General features: G+C 43.7%; 1 protein-coding gene across 5 annotated transcripts in view; it reads left to right on the forward strand.

Annotated features, from left to right (window-relative positions):
• MPP2 (MAGUK p55 scaffold protein 2) overlaps positions 1–26,455 on the forward strand; it is an 82,395-nt gene that overhangs the window by 20,012 nt on the left and 35,928 nt on the right. For 3 of the 5 annotated variants that reach the window (XR_010910158.1, XM_060780813.2, XM_060780809.2), the window contains exon 3: positions 25,333–25,451. Coding sequence is in view for 4 of the 5 variants with exons in the window: in XM_060780813.2 (XP_060636796.1) it covers positions 25,333–25,451 (119 nt within the window). In the remaining variant the exon portion in view is untranslated. Of the gene's footprint in view, positions 1–4,037; positions 4,119–25,332; positions 25,452–26,455 lie in introns of those variants that run through there. The other 2 variants (XM_060780811.2, XM_060780810.2) reach the window with 2 other exon arrangements.

The following is a 26,455-nucleotide window of genomic DNA, read 5'->3' on the forward strand; positions in this document are numbered from 1 at the left end:
CATGGCAATATAATAGATTGCTGCTATGACAAATGGGGCCATCAAGAAAACCCTGCATCATCAAGTGTTGAATTCATCCACACTCCCCTGTGAAACTCAATTTCGCCCTCCTACCTGTTTTCACATGTAATTCTTGACATGTCTTATTCAAAGCACTTTCTCTTTCCTTTCCTTCCTTCTTTTTATACTGCAAGAGACTTACATGGAGACTTCTTTGAAAATTCCCAATGGAAGATAATATTTTAACAGGGTGAACCTCTTCTCACCATAGAAGCTCTCTCGCTCTCTCTCATTTGAAACCTTGATTTTTTTAAATTATTATATCCTGGCTTGTTTGTTTACTATGGTTGTACAAACCCTGATATCCATACCCATGGATTCTGTTTCTATAGAATCAATCAGCCATGGCTTGAAAATACCCCCACCCCAATTCCCAAAAGCAAACCTTGTGTTCCCCCCACATCTTATATAAGTGACACCATGTTTGTATATTGATGTATATAATGGGACTTGAGTAGCCATGAACATTCATATATCTATTAGGATTGTGCAATATGGATGGAGGGCAATCCATTTTTGGTATCCGAATTTTGTTGGGTACCCAGATCTGTTTCTCAGGAGCATCCTGAAAATCCACTGATGGGAAAATCTCTTTTTGGCTAGGCAGCCAAAAGATCTGGGAAGATCCAGCCTAATGGCAGGAATGGGGAACTTATGAGGTTCCCCTTTCCGTTCCTGGGATCCTCTCCTTTCTTCCTTTCAAGGGTGTCTAGGTTTGAGCAATGGGGTTAAGGAAGCAACCCTCCTGTGACCCTTTCCTATCTTCCTTTCAAAGGAATCTGGGTTTGAAGATCAGGGTTAAGGAAGCAACCTTCCTGGGACCCTTTTCTTCCTTCCAAGGAAGTCTGGGTTTGAGCAACGGGGTTAAGGAAGCACTGCATAAGACACGTCACAGTGTTCTTCTATTCTGATTGGCTGAACAGGCGAGGCTCAAAGGAAAATCCCGTGGAGCAGCACGTGGCAGCTTCTCCACGCCTTGTGGTGCCGAATGGGGAGGAGGAGCTAGACGAAAAAATGTAATGGCTGAGCCTTTGCCATCACGGCCATCCAGCCAAGCCAAACAAGCCGGATCAGCCAAAGGGAACCGACCACTCCGAATATGTGCATAAGCATAGTATCTATGGCAATTCTGGATCCAAATCCCAACTGATATCAAATGTCTGTTGTGCACAGAGTAAACTACAGGTTTATATTTGTTTTGCCAATCGTGACCAGAAGCTTTAAATGCCTTTCTTATGCAAAAAGAAGGAGGAGGAGGCAATGGCAATGGATATTCTGATTAGACAAAACCATAGTAAAGTTTCATTTTGGAATCTGACTGTTGGCATGGCCGTGGCTTTTGGTTTTAGCCCCAAATGAAAATATGTGTTTTATGAAAGAAAACCTCTCCCTCCCTGCCCCCTTCTCGCTTTCTATGAGATAGTTTGTACCAGGAAAATAGTAGCAAAATGATATCCTATTAGCAACCCCCCACCCCCATGAACAAATGCTTCCAAACAGAATTGAACACTATTTCAAGAGGAAAAAAAATCAATCCTCCCCAATGATTACAATATAAATATTAAGGCTTGGTCATAATCCCCAAGTACCACTTTCCTGAAAACATTTCATCCCCAGAAAAACAATGAGACCTATTTTATAACATTTTTTCTATTTGCACGCAAGGGGAAGATCATTTCCCTTCCTTGATGTTTGAAGTGACCAAGATGACTTTCCTGGGTGTTTCCACATTTTTAAAGCCTTTTAAAATAAATCCCACATACTTTCAGTCTCCCAATCAATCCTCTGCCATCTTGTCATTTCAAATGCTTTTAAAGTACCCCAATTTCCTCTCTCCTCTTCCCACTTTCCTTTGTCCTCAGCATACCTCCATCTTGACCATACTCATGATCCAGTGTGCAATGTTGGAAGGTATGCCTCCACAATAATGTCTCTTGTACTCCAGATTTTACGACATGTTAGACCAATTTGGCTCTATTTCCAAAGTCTCTGCACACTATCAACATTTACCTACTCCTTGCCTTTCTGTCTAAGCTCCTGACTACCCAATTAAACCTCTCTCAATGAATCTGCCGATTACCTTGGACGCCCAGCCAATAATCCTAATGTGCCTGCTTAAGCCACTTAACTGCACAGTTAGGAGGAAAGTTAATAGCACAGGGGGAAAGTTAAGGATGCACAATTTTGTCCTGTTTTGGAGTGATGCATTTCCACTTTTATGGTAGCTCCCAGGTGATCACCTAACCTGAAAAGGAATGAGCCTTATGTGGAAACTCTGAAGGTTCATGATTTATTTATTTATCGTGTAGAAGCAAATAATGTATTTAAAAAACACACAAAAAATAAAAACTTGGCATTATACTAAATTTCTTTTGATCAGAAGCTGACTGCTTGGGGTGCTTGTGGTGTCACTGTGAGAAGGTCCTCTATTATGCATGTGGTAGGGCTCAGGCTGCATTGTAGTAAGTGGTCTGCAGATTGCTCTTCTCCACAATCACATGTCATGGATTCCACTTTGTAGCCCCATTTTTTAAGATTGGCTCAGCATCTTGTGGTGCCAGAGCACAGTCTGTTCAGTGCCTTCCAAGTCACCCAGTCTTCTTTGTGCCCAGGAGGGAGTTTCTCGTCTGCTCTCAGCCACTGATTGAGGTTTTGGGTTTTAGCCTGCCACTTTTGGACTCTTGCTTGCTGAGATGTTTCTGTGAGCATCTCTGTAGATCTTAGGAAGCTATTTTTTGATTTAAGGTGTTGGCTTGCTGGCTGATATTCAAACAGAGGATGGGCTGGAGATGTCACTACCTTAGTCCTTTCATTACTAGCTGCTACTTCCCAACAGATGTCAGGTGGTGTAATATCAGCTAAACAGTATAATTTCTCCAGTGGTGTGAGGCATAGACATCCTGTGTTAATGTGGCATGTCTCATTAAGAGCCACATCCACTGTTTTAATGTGGCAAGATGTATTCCACACTGGACATGCATATTCATCTCACTTAGTGTGCTTGTTTTTCTGGTTGCATACAGCAAGTTGCTTCTGGTGTGAGAGAATTGCTTGTCTACAAAGGCGTTGCCTAGGGGTCTCTCGGATGTGTTACCATCCTGCGGGGGGAGGCTTCTCTCACGTAATCAGAAAACCAAAGAATATGTAGGATGTCCTTCAGGAGTTGGCATTGCAAGAAGTTCAATTGCTTTCTGTTGCCATTTTGAGGGAGACTACAGTGGAAAGTGGAAGTGGGTTATGGCCAACATCTCAGAAAGGGGAGCCACTTTTCCTACTTTTTCTGATAGGAGTTATTCCTCCGCATACACCCAGTGTGTCCATGTACCTTCATTATCCTCTGCCATCCATCTCAAAATGGCAACAATTTACCATTTTGAGAGCAAGCAAAAAGGAAAATAGATGCAGTCATGCTGGCCACATAACCTTGGAGGTGTCTATGGACAACTTTGTCTTAGAAATGGAGATGAGCATCAACCCCCAGAGTCGGGCACAAATGGACTTCATGTCAGGGGGAAACCTTTGTCTTTATCTTAGGATTTTGAGGTGTTTGAGGACAATGTGGTATTGTCCAAAAATGATGCTGATTTTTTTTCAAAAAACATTGGTGCGAGATTGAAAGAGGCTTCAAAGACAAAAAAAATTGGGGGATTGAGGCTGCCTGTGGCTTATAGGACTTTATATACCTACATCCACCTTACGTCAATGTCATCAATGTATGGAGAAACCTAAAAATGGGTTATTTATGCAATTCTAGCCCTAAAACAAAAAAGATGGGTGATGTTGAAATCAGAAATTAGGAGCACATTTTGTCTGAGACACCTCCGTTACAAAAAACTTCTGGGAATTAGATTTTTTTTTTTGTATCGAACAGCTAAAATGTATTAAGGTCATCTCCTAATGGATGGCAGCTCTCCAGCAAAGAACAAACAAAATCAATCCTTAGCATGGATTGTGGAGCAGTGAGAGTTGCATTGCCTCTTTCCACACTAGTTGAATGCAGCTTGCAGGGGGATTTCCTAAAGCAGCCAGGAGACTGCAGGTATCTAGAACAGTAGAAGGTATGTACTCTGGAGAAGTAGATCGTAAGCCTGGAACAATCTATGACAGCTTGATTTGTTTACATTGCTTTCTTCATATTTCAAGACATCTTGTTTTTTTAAACAGCTATGTCAGCATGTTGAGTACTAATCATTGTATGTTTTAATTCATTCATTCCTTTTTAACTGCTGGTTTGGATCATTTTTAGCCATTTCCGTTTTTAAATAAGAAGTAATAAAAGTAATGCATGACTGATGTGCTGTTGGTAATTAGCAAAGGCATTTGGTATTTTTCTGTTAAATGCTTACAAATCAAATTAATTTTAAATTTAGTGTTTGATGCTAATGTTTTCTAGCTTTGAGTGCATGAGCTCTAAGGAGGAGAGAGTTTACAAAAATGAATTTGGAGGCAAATAGTTTAGGTTAATGACCTTGGTTCTCCTTGGCCTTGAACTTTCTGGCTGCTTCATGATATAACCTCTCAAGTTCAAATCATATTTTTGATTCTAAATCCCAGCTCTATCCCTTTTTCTTAGTAGCAGTGTTGACAGTGGCTCAAATTTCCATCATTCATGTCACAATAGTTCTGATGGATACACAAAACTGTTCCACCTGCAATACCAAGCTGTAGAGGAGAGTGGGGCATATGGGGAGATAAATTGTGATGCCATAAATTGTACTAATCCTTTAACATCCCACTTTTTTGTCATTGTGGAGGCTGGAATTCATTACCAAATATGAAGTGATCAAAATCCAAATTTTTAGCCCTCCATTTTCTCAACTGTGACTATTTCCTGGTCAGTGAAGAGCAGAAGAAGGAAACAACAAAGACCATCCAGTAGAAATTGTGGAGTTTAACAGTGCTATGGTTGCTTAGTGCTGGGTATCATTATCCAGGAATTTGTAATGTAGGTATAAACAAACTGGTATTCCTCCAGATGCTTTGGATGACATCTACCAGAAGACCCAAACATGCTCCTTGTGACTGAGCAAAATGATGTTACAAATCAGGGATCCTTAAACTTTTTAAGCAGAGTGCCGGTTCACGATCCCTCAGACCGTTGAGGGGCTGGACTATAGTTTTTAAAAAACATGAATGAATTTCTATTCACTCTATAAATACCTTAATTGTAGTGCAAAAAAAAAAAAACAGGAACAAGAAAGAACAATACAATATTTTAAACGAAGAACAATATTTTAAATGAAGAACGATATAAACTTACCAGTATTTCAATGGGAAGTATGAGCCTGCTTTTGGCTGATGAGATAGTCAAGTTAATTAAGATTGTTGTTGTGTGGCTTCATGTTGTTTCCAGAGCCCCGGTAGCGCAGTGGGTTAAACCCCTGTGCTGGCAGGACTGAAGACCGACAGGTTGCAGGTTCGAATCCGGGGAGAGGTGGATGAGCTCCCTCTATCAGCTCCAGCTCCTCATGTGGGGACATGAGAGAAGCCTCCCACAAGGATGATAAAAACATCAAAATCATCCGGGTGTCCCCTGGGCAATGTCCTTGCAGACGGCCAATTCTCTCACACCAGAAGCGACTTGCAGTTTCTCAAGTCGCTCCTGACACGACAAAAAAAAAGTTGTTTCGACTTAGGGCGGGGACCAGGCAAATGTCCTTGGAGGATCGGATCTGGCCCACAGGTCTTAGTTTGGGAACCCCTGGTCCAAATCTTTTAAGAGGGTACCCAGTTATCCCAAGTATCGAAGCTTGACAACCATGGAATGACAGTTTCTACACAACAGGATCTGCGCCTTGCACACTGGCCACTTCTTTGTGGCTACAGATCCACAGTCCTCCTGTTGTCATGAACTCATCTGTAAAAACCCTTTAAACAGTGCCGTGAAAGAGCACTGCCTGTCAGTTATTGTAGAAAGTGGCTGAGCTAGATGGGTTATCGATCTGATACATTCTAAATGAGGTCAGCTCTTTCTGTCTTTAAGGATGAATTCACACACACCCCTACAGAATTTTCCCACATTCTAGCTTGTTTCCTTGGTAGAAACCTGGATTTTCTGCTTAGTGAAGACAAATATGACATGTAAATATTGCAGTGGGAAATGCTTTGGTCCAGCCAATGTTGCCCTCATCCAAAATATGCCATTCCATTAATAATTTTACATTTTGTTTCGACAGTCAATCAATTTTCTGTGCCCATAGAGTATGTGTTTCTGCTTTCTTAGTCCTCTCCACCACCAGCATGTTTTTTCCCCTTTGAAAATGAGAATAACTACGATGTAAATATTGTTATGTTTCTTTAAAAAATGGCAGGTGTAGTATACGATGCAGAATTTAGCAGAGAAGTGGAAACTGAATGATGAATCCCTAGTAGGTTTATTATATGAAGCAAGAAATTTACAACTCGCAGTAGATGCGTGGACAGCATGGGTTTCAGACTCAATGTGACTATGATTTAGTAGATTTTATCTGTGAGTGTGATAGAATCATAGAATCAAAGAGTTGGAAGAGACCTCATGGGCCATCCAGTCCAACCCCCAGCCAAGAAGCAGGAATATTGCATTCAAATCACCCCTGACAGATGGCCATCCAGCCTCTGTTTAAAAGCTTCCAAAGAAGGAGCCTCCACCACACTCCGGGGCAGAGAGTTCCACTGCTGAATGGCTCTCACAGTCAGGAAGTCCTTCCTCATGTTCAGATCGAATCGCCTCTCTGTAGTTTGAAGCCATTGTTCCACGTCCTAGTCTCCAGGGAAGCAGAAAACAAGCTTGTTCCTTCCTCCCTGTGGCTTCCTCTCACATATTTATACATGGCTATCATATCTCCTCTCAGCCTTCTCTTCTTCAGGCTAAACATGCCCAGCTCCTTAAGCCACTCCTCATAGGGCTTGTTCTCCAGACCCTTGATCATTTTAGTCGCCCTCCTCTGGACACATTCCAGCTTGTCCAGAGGATATCCACAGATCCTTTGAGATATCTATGAAGGGTCTTGGAAATATCATCCATGGATATAGGGGTTGTATAGTCAGCGCTCCTCATTCTCTGGAGTTAGAGTTACAGGATCTTCACAAAAGTGGAGAAATAGTGAATTAAATACTAATTTATTTCACTTCATTGAACACCTATCTAAGAATCTCTAGGGCCGCCAACTCAACTCTACAATTAGCTTCTGGAGGACCTAGAAATTCTTAGAGATAACATTTTAATCAAATTCAAAATGTCAAACCCGCAATAATAACAATAATAATAATAATCATCATCATCATCATCTTTATTTTTATACCCTGCCTCCATCTGCCCAAAGGGACTCAGGGCAGTTTATATGGGGACAAGCCCAAGAACATAATTAAAAATATAACACAAATACATAAACAACAGCATAAAACAAAATAAAAATGTAGATGTCAGACTGTACTGTATATTCTTTGTCCATAACACTTGCTCCTGACACCGGCCTGCTAATGTAGCAAGCCAGCAAGTTGCTGAATAGTCCTGTTTTCTAGCAGGCCAAGAAGAAGCTGAAACCTTTCTCCTTTAAGACAGAAGGTCTATTGTCCTATCTCAACCACAATGATATTTTAATGAGGCCTATAAAACATTGCCACAAATGCTCTTTCAATGTGTAGCTTTTTTTGGATCTTAAATTCGAAACACATCCAAGGTAAAGCCTTTTGAACTTTGCAATCTTGCTTGTACCCAGGCTGAAATCTATCCTCCCTTCCCCTGGGTTTCTCCCACCACGGACTGTAAGAAGAAACAACAAAGGGAAGGCATCTAATAAGCAAATATTTTACTTCTCTGGCCATTTGAACTGTGTTTTGTCCAGGAATTTATTCTGAAAGGCAGTGCTCTCCAGCACCTGCCAGGTTTCACCTCTAACCAGGCCCGTAGCCAGGATTTCATTTCGGGGGGGGCTAAAAAAATTTTCAGGGGGGGTTTCGGGGGGGGGGGGCTGAGTTTCGGGGGGGGGGGGCTGAGTCTGAGTGAAAGAGGGTCTAGCCTAGCAAACCTTTTGTATCATTACCCCAATACCCCCATACATATGGGATATATTGAGAATGGTGATCAAATCATGATATTAATAAACATAACAGTTTAAATAATGCACCAGTAAGGCCTTTTCGCGAACCACCATGAGAATTTCGGGGGGGGCTGAAGCCCCCCGAGCCCCCCCCCCCCCCCTGGCTACATGCCTGCCTCTAACACAGCAGGAATCAATCTGGCATTTGTTTCATTTGGCTCTATGCCTGATTTGTCAGGGTTTGCTCTGGTTTCCTCATGTGTGATATTACTACACTTAACAGACTCCTCCAGCTAGCAGTCCTCATGATGCTGACCAGCCTGGAAGTTGGATCTGAATTTAATGGTAGTAGAGAGTCAGCATTCTCCTCCACAACTGGACTTTAGGAAAATAGGATAGGCCACATGGTATAAAGAGCTGCACTTTGACTGCCAACCCCCGAAATAAAGAGACAACACAACAAATCTTTGGGTTCAAATTGGGCAACTTTTATTGAATGTTACCTATTTAGAATTTCCTAACATAACTTAAGGATGTCTGGAACTTGGTGGAGCCGAGCCAAGGTAGCATCCCTACCCGGCTTAATATAACTTTTATGGGCGAAACACCTGGGTTCCCTGGTGATCTAACCAGGCAACCTTTAAGGGAAATGAGTGAGAAGTCTCTCTCAAAGTCATTGAGACCAGACTCTCATCATTCCAGGGCCGTTTGACTTCACCTCACCCATCACTCTAACTTCTGGGTGGGTGTTTTTGCTTAATGGCCTTCACCCCATAAGGGGGTGCCTTAGGTGTACACCAACTATGGGATTTCCCTATTTTCTGCTAAGGCCTATTTAAGACCTGTACCATTCCATGTAGCTCCTAAACAATATAGGGTAGGCAAAAAACCCTCCTAAAATATAGGGGGGGGGGGAATTCCTACCCGGTCCCAATCGGCAACCACTATTTACACTGTTAATGGGCGGGAGTGGTGGGCCAACGGCCAGGCACCGAATGGGCCTGGTGGGCTTTGGCTTGCCTAAGGCAGGCCACGCCCCCGCTTCTGGAGGGTTCCAAAGGAACCCTCCCTTCTTGTCTCGGGGGAGGAGTCAAAATTGCTCTCCTCCCCCAACTTCGCTGGGGTAGTAGAGTCTGTTCCAATTCTTACCCACCTCCTCATGGCTTGACGCAGGTTACAGCATAATTGAAACACATAAACATTGTAATACACATACACACATTTCTATAATGAGTAAAAGTAAAGATTTTCCCCTGACATTAAGTCCAGTTGTTTCTGACTCAGGGAGTTGGTGCTCATCTCCGTTTCTAAGCCTAAGAGCCAGCATTGTCTGTAGACACCTCCAGGGTCATGTGGCCAGCATGACTGCATGGAGCGCTTTTACCTTCCTGCCAGAGCGGTACCTATTAATCTACTCACATTTGCATGTTTTCAAACTGCTAGGTTGGCAGAAGCTGGGCTAACAGTAGGAGCTCATGCCGCTCTTACTGTTAGCCCAGTAAGCTAACAGTAGGAGCCTACTGGCTGACCTTTCAGTTAGCAAGTTCAGCAGCTCAGCACTTTAACCCACTGCGCCGCTGGGAGCTCCCTATTTCTATATCTATATATATATATATATGACATACATATTAAAATACACAGAACAGAGATTAAACACAAGACACAAGCTTAAAATTCATGCTTAAAACTAGCTGGGTGAATAGAACATTTAGAAAGTGCTGCTACTGTTTATTCAACAGTTCCACATATCCAGATCCTCTATATACTCACGTATAAGTCTGGAAATTTTAGTCAAAATATCAACCCAAAAAGTCTAGGTTGACTTACCCATGGCCCAATGTGAGTACTGTACCTTAACTCTTATAAAAAAAGGAACCGTCCTCTTCTCTGAGTAGAGTAACAAAAAGCAAGAGCTGAGTCCATCCCAAGAGAAACTAAAAGAAGTACCAACTCCTTGCAATCCCTCTGATGTGATGCCACTTCTGACTTTTCTAATGCCTGGATTGGGAATGGCAATAGCCAGGGGTGGCTGTCTTCTGAGGTGGCACTAGTATTTTCCCCTTTCTGCAGAATGACCCTCAACTTATTATATTAAAATCTGCCATTGACATATACATAAGTTCGGCTTATACATGAGTATATATGGCAATTTTCTGTTTGAGGCTGTGTCCTCACTTTGCTAGCTCTGTTTTTTCTTGTGACTGCCATCCCACTTTTCAGCTGTTTTTAAAATGCCCTGGTACATCTTTCCTCCTTCCTCTACTTTTCCCTTTTGTCCTCAGTCACCGCAAACTGAGTTCAAAGTAGAAAAGTAGCTTGCACCTGGAATACTCAGCAAGGAAGAAAGGAGAAGGCAGGGCAGATTCTTGCATTTCCAAGTAAACTCAGACCAAAACAAACTGCTAAAGCCATTTTTATCTACTACAGTGTTGCCTCACTTATCGCGAGTGTTGTGTTCCAGGACCACCCGCGATAAGTTAAAATCTGTGAAGTAGGGACACTACATATATGTGTGTGTGTTTTTGTGTGTGTGTGTGTATATATATATATAGAGAGAGAGAATGTTTGTATGTATGTGGCAGCTTTCTGATTGACTGCCACTTTCACAGGCCACTGTGACCTGCACAAGCGACAGACCTGGACCAAACTTGGCACACATAACCTCCATGACCCCCTTTATATCCTGGTGATGTGTGGGGGAGTACAGACAATTGACGATGGAATTTGTAGTACTTTCAAACCCTTCGGTTCCCACAGACCACTGTGGCCCCCAACAAAGACTGATAAAGACCAAACTTGGCACACAGAGCCGCCTTGACCCACTCTACATCCTACTGCAGTTTGAAGGAGGGGTGGACCATGGATGATGTGACTTGAAGTACCTCCACTCACTTCTCGAGACCGCTGTGACCCTCATCCAATGACTGATCAAGACCAAACTTAGCACACATAACCCCCATGACCCACTCTACATCCTGGTGCAGTTTCGAGGAGGATGGACCATGGATGATGGGACTTGCAGTACCTTCACCCACTTCCTGTGACCACAGCAACACCCATCCAATTACCAATAAAGACCTAACTTGGCACAGAGAGCCCCAATGGCCAACTCAAAATTCTGGCATGGTTTGGGGAGGATGGACTATGGATGATGGGACTTGCAGTATCTTCACTCACTTTCTGAGATCACTGAGACCCTCATCCAATGACTGATCAAGACCATGGGGGCACACAGGGCCCCCATGAGCCACTCTATATCCTGGTACTGTTTGGAGGAGGATGAACCATGGACTTCCTGAGACCACTGTGAGCCATCCTCTTACAGGCCAGGCTCATCCAGAGGCAGAGCAGGGGCAGTGTGTAGGGGCAGGGGCAGCGGCAGCAGAGGGGTCACCAAGACAGGGCCATGGCTGCCTCACCCTGCTCCTCGCTCAGGCCCAGTGCCCCTATGGCAGTAGCAGCAGTAGCAGCAGAGAAGCCTGCTCAACCTGGACACAGAAGCCTGGGCCCGGGGTGACACGTAGGAGCCTGTCAGGAAGGCCTCCTCCTCCTGCTCCTACTCCTCCTCTTCTCTGAGGTGCCATAGGGAAATGTGGGATGAGCAAGACCTCGTCAAGGAAGGAGGAGGAGGAGGCAGCATCTATACTGGGGAAACAACGGGTATACAGTGTTCCCTCACTACTTGTATATATTAAATTCATTTTTTTTAAAAAAAACATGAAACAGAGAGTCCGTGGAAAGCAAACCACAAAGTAGCGAAGGAACACTGTATTCCTTATTAACATATTTTGCCATATTGATCATACTCTGACATCACTTGGGTATGCACATGCCAGCTTTTTTTCTGTGACATATTGGAGTATTTGGGTATCTGTCCTGGGAGGCATGATCTTCCAAAGGACTTAAGCCATGGTGGAAATCATGACTCCCTCCAGATGTTGTTGAACTACAGTTCTCAGCAGCTGTGAGCAACAGTGACGAATGAGAGTTGCAGACTACCACAGTGTGGAGAAATGAATGATTTCCACCCATGATTTAAGCTCATAGCTCTGAATGGTGTTACTATCTCTTTAAATCAGCTTTTCCTCCATCCTGGTTTAGAGTAACCTTGGATGCAAATCTCTTCCTCCCGTTGCCACAGAAACGAGGATGTAATAGAGCAAGCACCAGAGAAAGGGAGGAGTGGGAATCAATCAGCATTTTAGTGAGATTAGAACATGCATGCTTTCCTGTGCAGAAATCCTGCATCAGGTAGAACTAAGAGGCGAGGCAGAGGAAAGAAGCAAAATCTTCCTGTGTCCTCCTTGAATACAAATCAAAACCCAGATCACCTCTCCTTGTATTCTCCAGAAGTAACCATCCATTTTTATAGTTAAATTCAGCCCCATATCTACAGACGGTATGTTCCCAGATTTCACAAGTGAAGGATCTTCAGCCCAAGAGCATCATAGAGTCATGCTAGATAAAGGAAAAGGTAAAGGTTTCCCCTTGAAATTAAGTCTAGTAGTGTCCAACTCTGGGTGGTGGTGCTTATCTCCATTTCTAAGCCAGAGAGCCAGCGTTGTCCATAGATGCCTCCAAGGTCATGTGGCTGGCATGACTGCATGGAGTGCCATTGCCTTCCCACCGAAGTGGTATCTATTGATATACTCACATTTGTATGTTTTCAAACTGTTAGGTTGGCAGAAGCTGGGGCTAATAGCGGGAGTTCACCCTGGATTTGAACCGCCAACCTTTTGGTCAGCAAGTTGAGCAGCCATCAGAGGCTCAGAGTCATGCTATAGGACCTAGAAAAGTCTATAGGGAAGACCTCTTTAATTGAATGTGGATAAATAAAACCTCAGGTACCATTTGTACAGATACAGGGGTCATACTGAAACTAGGTCACAGATTTCTTACTTGCTGTTTGAGGTGAAAAACCAATCCTTCTTTCCCTGCTTCCTTTCCCAGTTCAGGAGTGTACCTTCAGGGGGTAAGAAAAGCAGAATATAACTAAAGGTTAAGCACTCTTCTTGGCAGCAGCTTGAGACATAAGTTAATGGTTGAAATCATCTTGCTTAGCCCGAAACTACAACATACCCATTTAATAAATGGTTAAATGGGAAGTAAATAATATGAAAATCCCATTTATTCACTGGGTCTACTTTAGATAGAACTATCAACAGAATTCAACTCAATGTATTTAAATGTTAAGCTAAACCCAATGACTCAGAATGGTAGCGCTCTATAGTGTGAGGAGAGAGCTATGTACTTTGCCTTGATCTCATTGAAGGAAGATAAGGAGGATGACTAAAATAATCAAGGGTCTAGAGAACAAGCCCTATGAGGAGTGGCTTAAAGAGCTAGGCATGTTTAGCCTTCAGAAGAGAAGGCTGAGAGGAGACAAGTTGGCCATGTATAAATGTATGAGGGGAAGTCTTAGGGAGGAGGGAGCAGGCTTGTTTTCTGCTGCCCTGGAGACTAGGACAAAGAACAATGGCTTCAAACTACAGGAAAGGAGATTCCACCTGCACATTAGGAAGAACTGCTTGACTGTGAGAGCTGTTTAGCAGTGGAACTCTCCGGCCCCAAGTGTGATGGAGACTCCTTCTTTGGAGACTTTTAAGCAGAGGCTGGATGGCCATCTGTCGGGGGTGTTTTGAATGTGATTTTCCTGCTTCTTGGCAGGGGGTTGGACTGGATGGCCCATGAGGTCTCATCCAACTCTATGATTCTAAGATCGAATGTAGCAAATACCGAAATAAACGGAATCCTGTTTTCCAGGTGCATGGGTAAAAGTGTTTAGGATTATACTAGCCTTGATGTTTATACAGAGTCATTTTCAAATCTGAATTTTAAAACCAGTTAAACTCTACTGTCTTAATCCTTGGGGGTGGGGTGAGTGCTGTATAGCTGCAAACTATGCTTATGGTATGTGCAGAGAGAATTAAATTGTGGTAGTTAGTCCATACGAATTAATCTGCTGGTTTCATTTGTTGTCAGTGCAGAGTTCAGTGCACATCTGTTGAGCAGCACTGTAGAGAATTCAGAATCCCAGATTCCCTGGCACGTTGTACACTACTATTCTCTGGTTTTCTCCCTCTTTCTCAGAGAAAGTGGGAGAGATACTGCATCTTTTGTTCCTTGTTGGCTGGCTTTTGGGGAGGAGTTGATCTCATTGAAGATGGAAAGAAAGAGGTGGGAAAGAGTGCACGTGTCACGCAAAAATGAGCAGGGATGGGGCTGTGGTACCCAGAGATGGTTGCCCAGGCAGCGGAAGGAGGAGGCGTCTCCCTTGGCATCTTTTCAGAAGACAGCCATGAATGACAGCCCAGTGAATGGCAACCCTTATTTGAAAGAGAAATTACTCACTTTCTCCCTCGAATCGGATAATCAGAAACAGAAGAAGAGTAGGAAATGGACAGAACTTGTGTTACAAGTAGCAACAACAGCTGTGTAATGTTACTTTTAGGAGTGTTGGGGCAATAATAACATTGTATTGTCGAAGGCTTTCATGGCTGGAATCACTAGGTTCTTGTGGGTTTTTTCGGGCTATAGAGCCATGTTCTAGAGGCATTTCTCCTGACGTTTCGCCTGCATCTATGGCAAGCATCCTCAGAGGTAGAGGTCTGTTGGAATTAGGACAATGGGTTTATATATATCTGTGGAATGGCTGGGGTGGGGCAAGGAGCTCTTCCCTGCTGCAGTTAGGTGTGAATGTTCAGCTGATCACCTTCATTAGCATTTGAAGGCCTGCCTGCGCCTGGGAAAATCTGTTGCTGGGAGGTGTTAATCTGTGCCTGGTTTTTTCCTCTCTGTTGTTTAGCTGTTATAATTTTAGAGTTTTTTAATACTGGTAGCCAGATTTTGTTCATTTTCATGGTCTCTTCCTTTCTGTTGAAATTGTCCACATGCTTGTGGATTTCAATGGCTTCTCTGTGTAGTCTGACATGGTGGTTGTTGGTGTGGTCCAGCATTTCTGTGTTCTCAAATAATATGCTGTGTCCAGGCTGGTTCATCAGGTGCTCTGCTATGGCTGACTTCTCTGGTTGAAGGAGTCTGCAGTGCCTTTCATGTTCCTTGATGCATGTCTGGGCGCTGCGTTTGGTGGTCCCTATGTAGACTTGTCCACAGCTGCATGGTATACGGTAGACTCCTGCAGAGGTGAGAGGATCCCTCTTGCCCTTTGCTGAACGTAGCATTTGTTGGATTTTCTTGGTGGGTTTGTAGATTGTTTGTATGTTGTGTTTCCTCATCAGCTTCCCTATGCGGTCAGTGGTTCCCTAGATGTATGGCAGGAACACTTTTCCTCTGGGTGGATCTTCGTCTTTACTCTCGTGGCTTGTTCTTGGTCTTGCTGCTCTTCTGATGTCTGAGGTGGAGTATCCATTGGCCTGGAGAGCCCAACACAACATACAAACAATCTACAAACCCACCAAGAAAATCCAACAAATGCTACATTCAGCAAAGGACAAGAGGGATCCTCTCACCTCTGCAGGAGTCTACCGTATACCATACAGCTGTGGACAAGTCTACATAGGGACCACCAAACGCAGCGCCCAGACACGCATCAAGGAACATGAAAGGCACTGCAGACTCCTTCAACCAGAGAAGTCAGCCATAGCAGAGCACCTGATGAACCAGCCTGGACACAGCATATTATTTGAGAACACAGAAATGCTGGACCACACCAACAACCACCATGTCAGACTACACAGAGAAGCCATTGAAATCCACAAGCATGTGGACAATTTCAACAGAAAGGAAGAGACCATGAAAATGAACAAAATCTGGCTACCAGTATTAAAAAACTCTAAAATTATAACAGCTAAACAACAGAGAGGAAAAAACCAGGCACAGATTAACACCTCCCAGCAACAGATTTTCCCAGGCGCAGGCAGGCCTTCAAATGCTAATGAAGGTGATCAGCTGAACATTCACACCTAACTGCAGCAGGGAAGAGCCCCTTGCCCCACCCCAGCCATTCCACAGATATATATAAACCCATTGTCCTAATTCCAACAGACCTCTACCTCTGAGGATGCTTGCCATAGATGCAGGCGAAACGTCAGGAGAAATGCCTCTAGAACATGGCTCTATAGCCCGAAAAAGCCCACAAGAACCTAATAATAACATTGTTTTCACCAAATAGTGAAACAACTGATGGTGCTGTTGCTTTGTGAAATAAATAATAAAGGAAGCTACCTTATACAGAGTGAGTCCTTCAGTTAATATTGCCTAGTATTGTTAACTTTAACTGCAATTTCTGGTTGGAATATTTTCTAGCCTCCCTGCAATAATAATAATAATAATAATAGTAATAATAATAAGTCGTTGTCATCATCATCTTTATGTAAAGGAAATATGTAAAGGAAAGCAAAGAACCTGCATTGATTGAAGTCAATAATCAGAAACTTCTCAAAGCACAACAGACAAAGAATCAGTACAAGAAAGCTGCACTACAAACCAGAGCTGACAGCTGGCACAACAAAGCATTGCATGGGCAATTCCTTTACAAAATTGAAGGAAAAGTTGACAAGGAAAAGACCTGGTTATGGCTCGTGAATGGAACACTGAAGAAGGAGACAGAAGGCTTGATTCTTGCAGCCCAGGAGCAAGCCATCAGAACAAATGCAATTAACCGATGACTCAAAATGCAGACTATGCAAAGAAGCCGATGACACCATTGATCATATCTTCAGCTGCTGCTGCAAGAAAATCGCACAGACAGACTACAAACAGAGGCACAACTCTATGGCCCAAATGATTCATTGGAACTTATGACACAAGTACCACCTGTCGGCAATAAAGAATTGATGGAATCATAAACCTGCAAAGGTAGTGGAAAATGAACACGCAAAAATACTGTGGGACTTTCAGATCCAGACTGTCAATGTTTTGTAACACAATACACCAGACATCATGATTGCAGAAAAGAAAGAAGTTTGGATTATTGATGTCGCCATACCAGGTGACAGTCAAATTGATGAAAAATAACAGGGAAAACTCAGCCATTATCAGGACCTCAAAATCGAACTGCAAACGCTCTAGAATAAACCAGTACAGGTGATCCCAGTAGTAATTGGCACACTGGGTGCCATGCCAAAAGATCTCAGCCGGCATTTGGAAACAATAAACATTGACAAAATCACAATCTGTCAACTGCAAAAGGCTACCTTACTTGGATCTGCGTGCATCATTTGGAAATACATCACATAGTCTTAGATGCTTGGGAAGTGTTCGACTTGTGATTTTGTGATACAAAATCTAGCATATATATCTCATTTTCTGTGACATACTGTGTTTTTGTGTCATTAAAATAATCTTTATTTATATCCCGCCACCATCTCCTAAAAGGGGATTCAGGGCAGCTTGCAAAACAGCACATCTCATGCCATAGCACATAAATACATCAACATCCATAATAATAACTATTACAATGTCAATGAACATAAATAACACTTACAGAAACTACAACGACCCCACTCAATTTAAACAATACACTCAATAAAATTCAGCAATAGCTGCTAATTTAAAATGGGCAACATGATCAAGTTTAACATACAATCATCATCATCATCATCATCATCATCATCATCTTTATTTATATCCCGCCACCATTTCCCAAAAGGGATTTGGTGCAGCTTACAAAGCATTACTAGTATATAATATAAACGGTACATGAGTATAAAAACAATATCACATAAAAGTTATAAAAACAACCACTATCAACACATAATTTTTTTTTAAAAAAAACACACAGTTTAAAACACAGACCATCTGTAGTTAAAACTAGCTGCCCTCAATTCACAACTAAAGTGCCAAAGTGTCAACCTCATATGGGCCCATTTCAGACTAGTTGAATCCAAAAGCCTGCTTAAAAATCCATGTTTTAGGCTGGATCGGAAGGAGTCAAGGGTGGGGGCTAATCTAATCTCTTTTGGGAGGGTATTCCAGAGCCAGGGAGCCACTACAGAGAAGCCCCCCCTCTCGTCTCACTTGAGACAGAGGTGGGACTGAGAGGAGACCCTCCTCTGCAGATCTTGGAGCCCACACTGGTTCATAGGAGTAGATATGGTCACGAAGATAGGCTGGACCTGAACAGTGTAGGGCTTTGTAAGTAATGACCTGCACTTTGAATTGGGTCTGGAAACTTATCGGCAGCCAGTGAAGCTGCTTTAGTAGGGACATGGTATCCTCCCTGTTGCAAGCTCCCATTGGTAGTCTGGCTGCCGATCTTTGCACCAATTGCATTTTCTGAGCCATGGACTGGATGGCCCACAAGGTCTCTTCCAACTCTATGATTTTAGTAGTAATGGACATGATACTGATGCAGGTTTTGATAATTTTACGTATCATTTGTGTGCTTTGTTTTTTTTTTCTTGAATAAAAATGTATTGGAGAAAAAAAGCTCCAATATCTGGAAATATATAACTTGAGACAGTAGACTGCATGGACAGAAGGAACAATTCACTGTTGTTCCAGAGTAGTGCTTTGTTCTGTTTCTGCAGTATTGAGGAATGTTAATTTGATGGAATCATAGACTCATAGAGTTGGAAGAGACCTCGTGGGCCGTCCAGTCCAACCCCTGACAAGAAGCAGGAAAATTGCATTCAAAGCACCCCGACAGATCGGTATCCAGCCTCTCTTGAAAAGCTTCCAAAGAAGGAGTCTCCACTACACTCCAGGGCAAAGAGTTCCAATGCTGAACACCTCTCACAGTTAGGAAGTTCTTCCTAATGTTCAGGTGGAATCTCCTTTGCTGTAGTTTGAAGCCATTGTTCCATATCCTAGTTTCCAGGGCAGCAGAAAACAAGCTTGGTTCCTCCTCCCTATGACTTCCCCTCATATATTTATACATGACCATCATATCTACTCTCAGCCTTCTCTTCTGCAGGCTAAACATGCCCATTGATATGAACAGTGGAGAGAAAAGTCATGGGAGTAGAAGTCTGGAAGTCATCAACTTGTGAAAGGCCGTGTGTGTGTGTGTGTGTGTTCCCCATAGTAATTAAGGTGACAAATTCCAGAGGAGTAGCTATTATCAGGGCAAAAAACAAAAAGTCTTTTTGAAGTCTTAAAGACATACATATATATTATGAGACAGGTTGCCTAGCTGTGTGCTGGGGATTAACTTCATGCTCTTATGAAATCAATCCTGGTTTCCCAAAGCATATATCACACTGTTAATGTACAATGTATGACATGTATAAAAGATAAATGCCATGGCTGCGAAGCTCTCTACTCCCCCTTCATAAGTCCTTCCATAAACTGTGGATTGATATATTGGGCAGGAAGCCATTGTCATGCAAAGATTCTCTATGGGGTTATGGAAATTTGATAGACAATAGCAACTATCATCTATATGGTAAGCCGTCCTGTCGGTAGGGTGAGAAAAGAAGAGTCTGAACTTCTTTTAGTGTCTCAGTAGTAAGCATGGCTTGGAAATCTTTGTTAAGTCACTTCCCACTGTAGTTGAAAAATGCAAGCAGACAACTTACAATGAATACTTCCTTGAGAATCGGCCCAGTTGAAAGGTGCAATATCACCACAGGCTTTGTGTATGCAGAACAAAATGTCCAATGAAAAATGTTATCATGTCTATTCATTATCTGCGTTAGTAAAGTACTGGATATATATGAATGTAAGCTATGAACTCATTGATTATTTTGATTTGAAAGATTAATGTCTTAAATGGAGATTTATGAGCAACTTCTAACAGTTTGTTAGCCTCAGATGACAATATATATAGCGTAAGAGTGCATCTTTAAATGGCCCTGGGCCCTTTTTAAAGCACATAACTTCCACTCCTTGAAAAAACACTTTTTGAGATAGAACTATTGTTGCTGTGGGAGGTTTATTTGGAGCTTTGTAATGGTTTGTTGTTGATTGCTGTCAAGCTGATTTTGACTCTAATTTAATTTTCCTGTTTTCCTACTGTGTTGTATCTTATCAAGTATATATATATTCCTAATAAATCATGGCTTCTTGAGATATGTTTAGAGTACAACAATCCCATTTTAGTCATCTGGATTTGAGAGAAAGAATTCAGACACAGAGCCATAAACTTCTATTAGCCTCCTTCCCTTTCTGAGAGAAGCAACAGAGGTCTGGCTATACTTCTTCCTCTGAGAAAAAAAAATCTAACTCCTTTCTCAGGGGAGAGAAATACAGATGGACTTCTACCACTTCTCTCTTCAGAGGAAGAAGACAGATTCCTTTCTCAGGGGAGAGAACTGCAGAAGGCCATTTCTCCCCAAAGAGGAAGAAGACATAATGGACTTTGATAGTTTCTCATTGCAGACGAAGGAGATGGAAACTTTTCTTGGCAAGAGAGGTATATGGCTCCACAGAGCTGGGCCTCCTGCCAGATTTGGCACCCAGGCTGCTTTTGGGGATTTAGTGTGAGCAGATTGCACCCCAAAATGTGAGTTTTCCCTTCTGTTACTCTTCCTTCTGTTGGACAGCAGGTATGTGGGTGAGTGGGGGAATATTTTGACACTGTGCTGTACTGTATTTTCAACTTTCAGCAGCATTGTGGCTGTAGAGAAAGGTTCCAGATATTATGTGAAAATCATATTGCACAAAGGGTCCCAGAATGGATCTCTTGCATAATATGTAGGCTTATTCTATCACAATGCACTGTCATTGTGGTGGTAGCACATTGTGGTGGTCCTGTGAATAATAACAATGTTGGTGGCCTGGCATTCATCCAAAGAGCATCACTATTGCTCCTTATTGGAGGTAGCTCACTCCTCTTTTCATGTAAGACCTATTCATCTGCTTCTGCAGTTTGCATGAACATAAAGGAGGAGAAAATATGGGAGGGACAGGATGGGCTATACCTTCCACAGAAAGGATGGGAAGGGCAAACCAATATTTGCCTGACATCAGGTAAGACAGGGTATGGGTCCTGTTCTATCCAGAGATAAACAACAGGAGTGTGTTTGCAAAACTGCAGCAGATAATGCCTAGTTGGCATGTGACTATTTTTGACATAATTTCTCCAAAGGCTTCCTCCCTATTGAGCTGTCTGTCTGAGAGTAAAATGTGGGTTATGTTGCATATTAATGAATTGGTTAGCTGGGAATGAGACAGATGTCTGTGGCTGCCTGCCATGGCCATCCAAGACCTACAAGTGTTGCTTGATTGCCTGTGTGCTAAATAACCACATGGACCCGGCACAATGCCTGATGTATACACATGGCCGCTCACATAGAGTGCTGATATGAGAGATCAGGGTATCAACTGTTTGATGCTCCTCCCTTATCCCTTATTATAACTATATATTCTGATTGGTTTCTGCCTTTTGATTCTTTCCCGCAGCCCATCTGTTGGGAATATTGGAAGTGGATAGGCAGGGTTCTGACGACTTATATATAGAGTTACCAGAGTGAACACTATAGACAACTCCTGTATCTCTAATGCTTGTGTGGAAGAGTGAATTTCACCAAGTGTTGCCTATTACTGGGTTGTGCATAAAACACCATCTGCTTAAATTCCCTCTTCTTCACAACCATTATAGTTTTCGCAGTGGTCTATAAGGACTTTATCCCACTGATCAGGTGTCCCATCCCTCAATCATCTTCCTTTGAATGTGCCGGCTTTAGGATAGGTGACCGGGACAGGATAGGGATTCTGGTAGTGTACCGACCACCCCGCTGCACTACAGTCTCCCTACCTGAGCTAGCGGGAGTGGTCTCGGACATGGTGTTGAACTCCCAACGACTTCTGGTCCTGGGAGATTTCAACATCCATGCTGAGGCCTCTCTCTCCGGAGCGGCTCAGGACTTCATGGCCTCCATGGCAACCATGGGCCTGTCCCAGCTAATATCTGGTCCCACCCATAGTGCCGGACACACCTTGGATTTGGTCTTCACCCAAGGATGGGATGAGGGTGACGGAATGGAGGAGCCGACCATCGCCCCTTTGCCATGGACCGATCACCACCTGATCAGTTTTAGACTAACTGTGCCTTCTAACCTTCGCAGGGGTGGTGGACCCATTAGAATGGTCCGCCCCAGGAGACTGATGGATGCAAATGGCTTCCTGATGGCTCTTGGGGATTTTCCCACCTCCTTGGCTAACGATTCTGTCGATGCTCTGGTCTCTGGCTGGAACAGTGAGTTGACCAGGGCAATTGACACTATCGCTCCGGAACGCCCCCTCTCGAGTAACCGAGCTAAACCAGCTTCTTGGTTTACTGAGGAGCTGGCAGCGATGAAGCGAAAGAAGAGGAGGTTAGAGTGCGTGTGGCGCCAGAATCCCACCAATCTAGCCCAAACACACTTGAATGCCTTTTTAAGGTCCTACAGTGTGGCAATAGAGGCAGCTCAGAAAACATTCATCACAGCCAATATTGCATCAGCGAAGAATCGTCCAGCTGAGCTTTTCCGAGTTGTCAGGGGCCTGTTAAATCCGCCAAAAAGCGAGACCCCGGATAACTCGGTGGCTCGCTGTGAAGCATTTGCTCGATCCTTCGCTGATAAAATTGAGCGGATTCGGTCTGGCTTCGACGTCATGTTAACGGCCGTCTCCGGGGATGTAACGAGAGCATCTGCTTGTCCAGTTTTGTTGGATTCGTTTCAATTGGTTCAGCTTGAGGATGTGGACAGGATCCTTGGAGAGGTGCGACCCACCACATGCATCCTAGACCCCTGCCCTTCCTGGCTGATTAAGGAAGCCAGAGGGGGTTTGGCAGGGTGGGTGAAGGTGATGGTTAATACCTCCCTACAGACAGGAGAGTTTCCAGCGAGCTTAAAGCAAGCTATTATAAAACCGCTGTTGAAGAAACCATCACTGGATCCCACCCAATTCGACAACTATCGGCCAGTTTCCAATCTCCCCTATTTGGGCAAAGTCATGGAACGTGTGGTGGCGACACAACTCCAGGGGTTTCTGGTAGACACTGATTATCTTGATCCGGCACAGTCTGGCTTTAGGCCGGGACATGGAACTGAGACAGCCTTGGTCGCCTTGGTAGATGATCTGCGCAGGGAACTAGACAGGGGGAGTGTGTCCCTGTTGGTTCTGCTGGACCTCTCGGCGGCCTTCGATACCGTCGATCACGGTATCCTTCTGGGCCGCCTCATGGACATGGGGCTCGGAGGCACTGCTTTGCGGTGGCTCCGATCCTTCCTTGAGGGACGGACCCAGAAGGTGTTACTGGGTGACACCTGTTCGGCCCCACAACCGTTGTTGTGTGGAGTCCCACAGGGTTCAATCTTGTCCCCGATGTTATTTAACATCTACATGAAGCCGCTGGGAGAGATCATTCGGAGTTTCGGACTAAGATGCTATCTCTATGCAGATGACGTCCAAATCTGTCACTCCTTCACACCTGTCACCAAGGAGGCTGTCCAGACCTTGAACCGGTGTTTAGCCGCTGTATCGGACTGGATGAGAGCTAACAAATTGAAACTGAATCCAGACAAGACAGAGGTCCTACTGGTCAGTCGGAAGGCCGAACAGGGTATAGGGTTACAGCCTGTGTTAGACGGGGTTACACTCCCCCTGAAGACGCAGGTTCGCAGCTTGGGAGTGATCCTGGACTCACCGCTGAGCCTGGAACCTCAGGTCTCGGCGGTGGCCGGGAGAGCTTTCGCACAATTAAAACTTGTGCGCCAGCTGCGCCCGTACCTTGGGAAGTCGGATCTGGCCACGGTGGTCCACGCTCTTGTCACATCCCGGCTGGATTACTGCAACGCACTCTACGTGGGGTTGCCATTGAAGACTGCTCGGAAACTACAACTAGTCCAGCGAGAAGCAGCCAGATTGCTCACCGGAGCGACGTACAGGGAGCACACCACCCCCCTGTTGCGTCAGCTCCACTGGCTGCCGATCCAATTCCGAGCGGAATTTAAAGTGCTGGTCTTGACCTATAAAACCCTATACGGTTCCGGCCCAGTGTATTTGTCCGAACGGATCTCCCTCTACATCCCACCTCGAAGTTTAAGATCTTCTGGGGAGGCCCTGCTCTCGACCCCGCCGGTCTCACAAGTGAGGCTGACGGGGACGAGGAGCAGGGCCTTCTCAGTGGCGGCCCCCCGCCTGTGGAATTCACTCCCCGGGGAGATTAGATTGGCTTCTTCCCTCCTAGCATTTAGGAAAAAACTAAAGACCTGGATGTGGGACCAAGCTTTTGGTCACTCTGACAATTAACTCAAGGACCGGGCGATAGACAAAGATAATTGGAATAGAACGGATGTACGGCTCTGATATATGGACTATGACATGAGATGGTTTTAGGTATATGTTTTTATGATGTATTGATGTTTTAATCTGATTGTTGAATTGTGATAGTGTTTGGATTACTTGTGTTTTGGGCATCTAATTGTGCCCTCCCTGTAAGCCGCCCTGAGTCCCCCTCGGGGTGAGAAGGGCGGGGTATAAGTGAATGAAATAATAAATAAATAATAATAAATAATAATTTTCACTCTTACTTACTTAGGCAATCCCTCATTGTCTGAGTAAGATTTTCCTCCAAGTTCGTTGTACTGGCAGTGGGTATGTAGGTGACTGTGGAACCCTATTCTTGACCTGCATGTTCTCCTGCAGTGAGGATTTCCAAGTGGAAGGCGGTCCCCATCTGGATTGGCTTGACATGCCTTCCTCTTGGCATGTTTCTCTCTTTGCCCTCCATTCATGCCTCTTCAAATTCTACAGCACTACTGGCCACAGCTGACCTCCAGCTGGAGCACTCAAGGGTCAGGCCTTCCCAGTTCTTAGTGTCTATGCCAGAGTTTTTAATGTTGGCTTTGAGTCTATCTTTAAATCTCTTTTCCTGTCCACCGACATTCCGTTTTCCATTATTGAGTTCAGAGTAGAGCAACTGCTTTGGGAGATGGTGGTCAGGCATTCTGACAACGTGGCCGGTCCAGCGGAGTTGATGGCGGAGGACCATTGCTTCAGTGCTGATGGTCTTTGCTTCTTCCAGCATGCTGACATTTGTCTGCCTGTCTTCCCAAGAGATTTGCAGGATTTTTTTGGAGGCAATGCTGATGGAATAGTTCCAGGAGTTGCATGTGATGTCTGTAGATAGTCCACGTTTTGCAGGCATATAGCAAGGTTGGGAGGACAATAGCTTTATAAACAAGCACCTTGGTATCCCTAGGGATGTTCCGATCCCCAAACACTCTGTGCTTCATTCAGAAAAATGCCTCACTCACTCTAGCAGCTTTAGATACCTTTGTTTTATAATATACTGTAGTAATGGTGATGGTAGTGATGATGATGTTTATGTTGATATTAATAATATGTTTATTTCTCCACACAGCCATGCAGCAGGTCCTGGACAACCTCAGTGACCTCCCCAATTCTATGGGAGCTGGAGATTTGGATCTCATCTTTCTCCGTGGCCTCATGGAGAGTCCAATAGTAAGATCATTGGCTAAGGTACAGTTAAATGGGGTAGTTGGGCATGGGACAGTAGCTGAGCAGAACCTCCATCTTCAGATCCACCCACTTCACTACATTGCTTACTCCTTCTTAATCCTCTCCTTAATAAATATTAGCTGACTGACCACTTACTTTATACTCTTTCTTTTCAACTTCTCTAGGAAAGAGTTGTTTTTTCTGTCACTCCTTTCTGGAGACCCCCATGTGATGTCCTGGGTAATATTTGCTGTATAGCTTCTCAGGCTTCGTTTGCAGAAAGGCCCATCAAAGTTGAGCTGAAGATGGATTTGTTGGTGGCTGGAAAGTGAGAATAAAAAAGAAGGGAAAGACTTTGGACATCAGCAGAAGGAATTTCATACAATCAGTGCTTGAATAATCTTAATGGGCTGTCCATTTAATCTAAGATTCTTCCAAAAGGGGGGCATATTTTGTTTTATGTATCCCCAAGAACTGATCTCAAACGATGGAGCTACTTCTCCCACTGGACGGCTCCATTACATGTGCCACCATGCATAAGAAACTCCTTACTGCTATTTTTTCCACCTCAAATGTTAAAACCCAGGCTTTCCCAACCTAACACCATTCAGATGAACTATTGACCTTGCTAGCTGGTCATGATGAGGATTGTGATCTAACACATTTCAAGCTTCAAGGGTAGAGAAATACTATTTAGGACCGTTGCGTCTGTCTGCCATCCCTTCATAACAAGAACATTTAAACATACTTAAATGTTCCACAGCATATCTCATTCTTAAGGAGCACAGTATGTTTTCCCATAGCTGTGTGTGTTTTATTACAGAACATAGACTGCTTCTGAATTGAGTTTCCTTAAATTGTGTTTAGTCTGGTCTTTTTAGTGTATCTGTGATCCATATCTGTTTTACATGTATTTAATCTTCAGTCTTTGTCCGATGTCTGCATTAACACCACACATAAATTCGCATGGATTGGAAGTTATGAGTTACTATAATCAGCCCCATCATACAAACACACTTACATTC

Source organism: Anolis sagrei, chromosome 6 (genome assembly GCF_037176765.1).
Source record: "Anolis sagrei isolate rAnoSag1 chromosome 6, rAnoSag1.mat, whole genome shotgun sequence".
NCBI classification, from domain to species: domain Eukaryota; kingdom Metazoa; phylum Chordata; class Lepidosauria; order Squamata; family Dactyloidae; genus Anolis; species Anolis sagrei.